Below are 5,000 nucleotides of genomic sequence, written 5' to 3' on the forward strand. Positions count from 1 at the left end.
GTGGTGTTGGTGTATGGTGCAGGGTTGGTGTTGGTGTACGGTGGAGGGTTGGTGTTGGTGGAGGGTTGGTGTAGGGTGGAGGGTTGGTGTTGGTGGAGGGTTGGTGTTGGTGTACGGTGGAGGGTTGGTGTTGGTGGAGGGTTGGTGTTGGTGTAGGGTGGAGGGTTGGTGTTGGTGGAGGGTTGGTGTTGGTGTACGGTGGAGGGTTGGTGTTGGTGGAGGGTTGGTGTTGGTGGAGGGTTGGTGTTAGTGGAGGGTTGGTGGTGGTGTTGGTGTAGGGTGGAGGGTTGGTGTTGGTGGAGGGTTGGTGTTGGTGGAGGGGTGGTGTTGGTGTACGGTGGAGGGTTGGTGTTGGTGGAGGGTTTGCGTATGGTGGAGGGTTGGTGTTGGTGTAGAGTGGAGGGTTGGTGTTGGTGTATGGTGGAGGGTTGGTGTTGGTGTAGGGTGGAGGGTTGGTGTTGGTGTTGGTGGAGGGTTGGTGTTGGTGGAGGGTTGATGTTGGTGTTGGTGTTGGTGGAGGGGTGGTGTTGGTGTATGGTGCAGGGTTGGTGTTGGTGTAGGTGGAGGGTTGGTGTAGGTGGAGGGTTGGTGTTGGTGGAGGGTTGGTGTAGGGTGGAGGGTTGGTGTTGGTGGAGGGTGGAGGGGTGGTGTTGGTGTATGGTGGAGGTTTGGTGTTGATGTGGGGTTTGTTTTGGTGTAGGGTTTGTGTAGGGTGGAGGGGTGGTGTTGGTGTATGGTGGAGGGGTGGTGTTGGTCTATGGTGGAGGTTTGGTGTTGATGTGGGGTTTGTTTTGGTGTAGGGTTTGTGTAGGGTGGAGGGGTGGTGTTGGTGGAGGTTTGGTACTGTGTAGGGTGCAGGGTTGGTGTTGGTGGAGGCTTGGTGTTGGTGGAGGGTTGGTGTAGGGTGGAGGGTTGGTGTTGGTGTTGGTGGAGGGGTGGTGTTGGTGTATGGTGCAGGGTTGGTGTTGGTGTAGGTGGAGGGTTGGTGTAGGTGGAGGGTTGGTGTTGGTGGAGGGTTGGTGTAGGGTGGAGGGTTGGTGTTGGTGTAGGGTGGAGGGGTGGTGTTGGTGTATGGTGGAGGTTTGGTGTTGATGTGGGGTTTGTTTTGGTGTAGGGTTTGTGTAGGGTGGAGGGGTGGTGTTGGTGGAGGTTTGGTACTGTGTAGGGTGGAGGGGTGGTGTTGTGGAGAGTTTGTTCTGGGTGTTGATCTGATCTGTTGAGGGTGTAGTATTAAGTGACTGTAGAACACTTTAGGGCTGGAGGCTTATACAGAGCTCTGGAAACATCCATGTACAATCAACAGCATTTGATCAGCGTGTAGCAGCCGGCTCTGCCCATTCAAACTGAGAATATACACTCTGGCATTTTGGATTCTAAAATTTGTCTTTAACGCTAGTGCACACGTGTGTGTGTGTGTGTTTGTGTGTTTGTGTTTGTGTGTGTGTGTGTGTATGTATGATATTGTTCCAGTAAACTGTAATATCAGCATGTGTGTGTGTGTGTGTGTGTATATGTGTGTGTGTGTGTGTGTGTGTGTGTGTGTGTGTGTGTGTGTATATGTGTGTGTGTGTGTGTGTGTGTGGGAGTGATGGTTTAATCCAGGCTGATAATATATACATTGTGTCTGAGTGAACAGTGGGTGTTAGGAAAGTTAAGACTGGGAGGTAATCACTTATGGAACCGCTGTGTGTGTCTAGGGTTTTTACCAACACCAGGAAAACAGATGACAAACAGACCAGAGGGCATCTGTTCACTCATACCTTTACTGTTTCACCTCCACACTGACTATAATCTTAACAGTAAAAACCACATCTAATCCATACAGCAAAAAACAGTCTCTTCTCCACACAAAATAAAATCCTCTCACATCTACACATCATAAAACTCTTAATCTAAACTGTATAAAACTGCAACAAATCTACACACAGTAAAATTCCCTCTAATCTAATCTCTCTACTCTACACTGTATGTGAATCAGTTCATTATGTCTTCATATCCTCTAATCAACTATTACTGTACCACTATAACTGTGCTTCTCACTCTCTCTCTCTCTCTCTCTCTCTCTCTCTCTCTCTCTCTCTCTCTCTCCCTCTCTCTCGCTCTCTCTCTCTCTCTCTCTCTCTCTCTCTCCCTCTCTCTCGCTCTCTCTCCCTCTCTCTCGCTCTCTCTCTCTCTCTCTCTCCCTCTCTCTCCCTCTCTCTCTCCCTCTCTCTCTCTCTCTCTTCCTCTCTCTCTCCCTCTCTCTCTCTCTCTCTGTCTCCTCCTCCCTCTCGCTCTCTCTCTCTCTCTCTCTCTCTCTCTCCCTCTCTCTCTCTCTCTCTCTCTCTCTCTCCCTCTCCCTCTCTCTCCCTCTCCCTCTCTCTCCCTCTCTCTCTCTCTCTCTCTCTCTCTCTCTCCCTCTCTCTCTCTCTCTCTGTCTCCTCCTCCCTCTCGCTCTCTCTCTCTCTCTCTCTCTCTCCCTCTCTCTCTCTCTCTCTCTCTCTCTCTCTCTCCCTCTCCCTCTCTCTCCCTCTCCCTCTCTCTCCCTCTCTCTCTCTCTCTCTCTCTCTCTCTCTCTCTCTCCCTCTCTCTCTCTCCCTCTCTCTCTCTCTCTCTTTCTCTCCCTCTCTCTCAGGGTGAGACCGAGGTGCCATCCGTGGCTGTGACTAAGACTCCAAAAGGGGCGGGGCTAGCAGGACTGGAGGTGGAGCCTGATGAGTACGATGTGCCCGCTGACCTCTCGTCTGATGAAGAGTACATGGTGGTGGAAGAGGCGGAGTCCTCCCGTGCCACACGACTCAAACAGTCAGGGTTAAAAGGCATCGAGAACATCAAAGCTGCGTTCTCCAAGGAGAGCATGAGCAAGACGAGGGAGAAGACGCGTGAGAACTTGAGTAAGACAAAGGAGAGTCTGAGCAGAACCAGTCATAACTTGGGCACCAAGATCAACACTCTGGGAGAGAAGATCGTGCCCCAGGAGCAACGAGAACGCATCAAACAGAGCAGCGAACGCTTGAAGGAAAACATCACGAAGAAGGCGCCAACAAAAGAATCCTTCAGGATCAAACTGAAGAAGGAACGCACTGTTGCCGAGGGACAGGAGGGGGCGGAGCCTGAGCCTGCTGTGACTCCACCTAAAGGGAAGAAGCCCAGCCCAGAAGTCACTTACACCGAAGTAGTTACTGAGAGCAAGAGGGAGGGGCCTGTCTCTGAAGAAGGAGCCACTCGGATCCCGGAGTCAGAGTGAAAAAGCCTTTTAAGAAATGATTGGCTGAGAACAGTGAAGACGTGTGAAGAGATGGGCGGGGTGTTATTGGATGTTGAGAATTGAAGGCTTTGAGAAAAAATGAAAGATTAGGAAAGTGGAGCATGTCTGTGGATTTGGTTATATTGTGGAGTATGTGTGTCTGTGTGAAGGAGAGATTATGTTTGTGTTCATGTGTGTGTGTGTGTGTGTGTGTGTGTGTATGTGAATGAGTGTATGTGTTTGTGTTCATGTGTGTGTGCGTGTGTATGTGAATGAGTGTATGTGTTTGTGTTCATGTGTGTGTGTGTGTGTGTGTGTGTGTGTGTGTGTGTGTGTGAATGAGCGTATGTGTTTGTGTTCGTGTGTGTGTGTGTGAATGAGCATATGTGTTTGTGTTCGTGTGTGTGTATGTGAATGAGTGTATGTGTTTGTGTTCGTGTGTGTGTGTATGTGAATGAGTGTATGTGTTTGTGTTCGTGTGTGTGTGTGTGTGTGTGTGTGTGAATGAGCATATGTGTTTGTGTTCGTGTGTGTGTGTGTGTTCGTGTGTGTGTGAATGAGCGTATGTGTTTGTGTTCCTGTGTGTGTGTGTGTATGTGAATGAGTGTATGTGTTTGTGTTAAGGTCTGTCAAATTGCTTGTGATAAATTTGATTTTGTCAGTCAGACTAAATATCACAACAAAGTGTCTGGTAAATGGCTCATGTTTGGATCCTTGTTCTGGTTTAAATGTGACTGTAGAACAGTATTTTCTGTGGAATAAAGAGAACATCATGTATGATTTAGGGCTGCTATATTAAGGGTTTTTTTAAACACTGTGCAGATGATGAGTGTGTGTGTCCAGTACCTGACGACAGATCACAATAACAGTCTCCACTTCTCTAGAACCTGACGACAGATCACAATAACAGTCTCCGCTTCTCTAGAACCTGACGACAGATCACAGTAACAGTCTCCACTTCTCTAGAACCTGACGACAGATCACAGTCACGGTCTCCGCTTCTCTAGAATCTGACGACAGATCACAATAACAGTCTCCACTTCTCTAGAACCTGACCACAGATCACAGTAACAGTCTCCGCTTCTCTAGAACCTGACGACAGATCACAGTCACGGTCTCCGCTTCTCTAGAACCTGACCACAGATCACAGTAACAGTCTCCGCTTCTCTAGAACCTGACGACAGATCACAGTAACAGTCTCCGCTTCTCTAGAACCTGACGACAGATCACAGTCACGGTCTCCGCTTCTCTAGAACCTGACCACAGATCACAGTAACAGTCTCCGCTTCTCTAGAACCTGACGACAGATCACAGTAACGGTCTCCGCTTCTCTAGAACCTGACCACAGATCACAGTAACAGTCTCCGCTTCTCTAGAACCTGACCACAGATCACAGTAACGGTCTCCGCTTCTCTAGAACCTGACGACAGATCACAGTAACGGTCTCCGCTTCTCTAGAACCTGACGACAGATCACAGTAACGGTCTCCGCTTCTCTAGAACCTGACGACAGATCACAGTAACGGTCTCCGCTTCTCTAGAACCTGACGACAGATCACAGTAACGGTCTCCGCTTCTCTAGAACCTGACCACAGATCACAGTAACAGTCTCCGCTTCTCTAGAACCTGACCACAGATCACAGTAACAGTCTCCGCTTCTCTAGAACCTGACGACAGATCACAGTCACGGTCTCCGCTTCTCTAGAACCTGACGACAGATCACAGTAACGGTCTCCGCTTCTCTAGAACCTGACGACAGATCACAGTAACGGTCT

At 49.3% G+C, this 5,000-nt stretch overlaps 1 protein-coding gene across 1 annotated transcript in view; it reads left to right on the forward strand.

Annotated features, from left to right (window-relative positions):
- cavin4a (caveolae associated protein 4a) overlaps nucleotides 1-3,226 on the forward strand; it is a 5,460-nt gene extending 2,234 nt beyond the window's left edge. The window contains exon 2 of the mRNA XM_030773313.1: nucleotides 2,615-3,226. Within this exon, the coding sequence (XP_030629173.1) occupies nucleotides 2,615-3,226 (612 nt within the window). The remainder of the gene's footprint in view (nucleotides 1-2,614) is intronic.
- The last annotated feature ends 1,774 nt before the right edge of the window (nucleotides 3,227-5,000 follow it).

This window comes from Chanos chanos, chromosome 5 (genome assembly GCF_902362185.1).
Source record: "Chanos chanos chromosome 5, fChaCha1.1, whole genome shotgun sequence".
NCBI classification, from domain to species: Eukaryota; Metazoa; Chordata; class Actinopteri; order Gonorynchiformes; family Chanidae; genus Chanos; species Chanos chanos.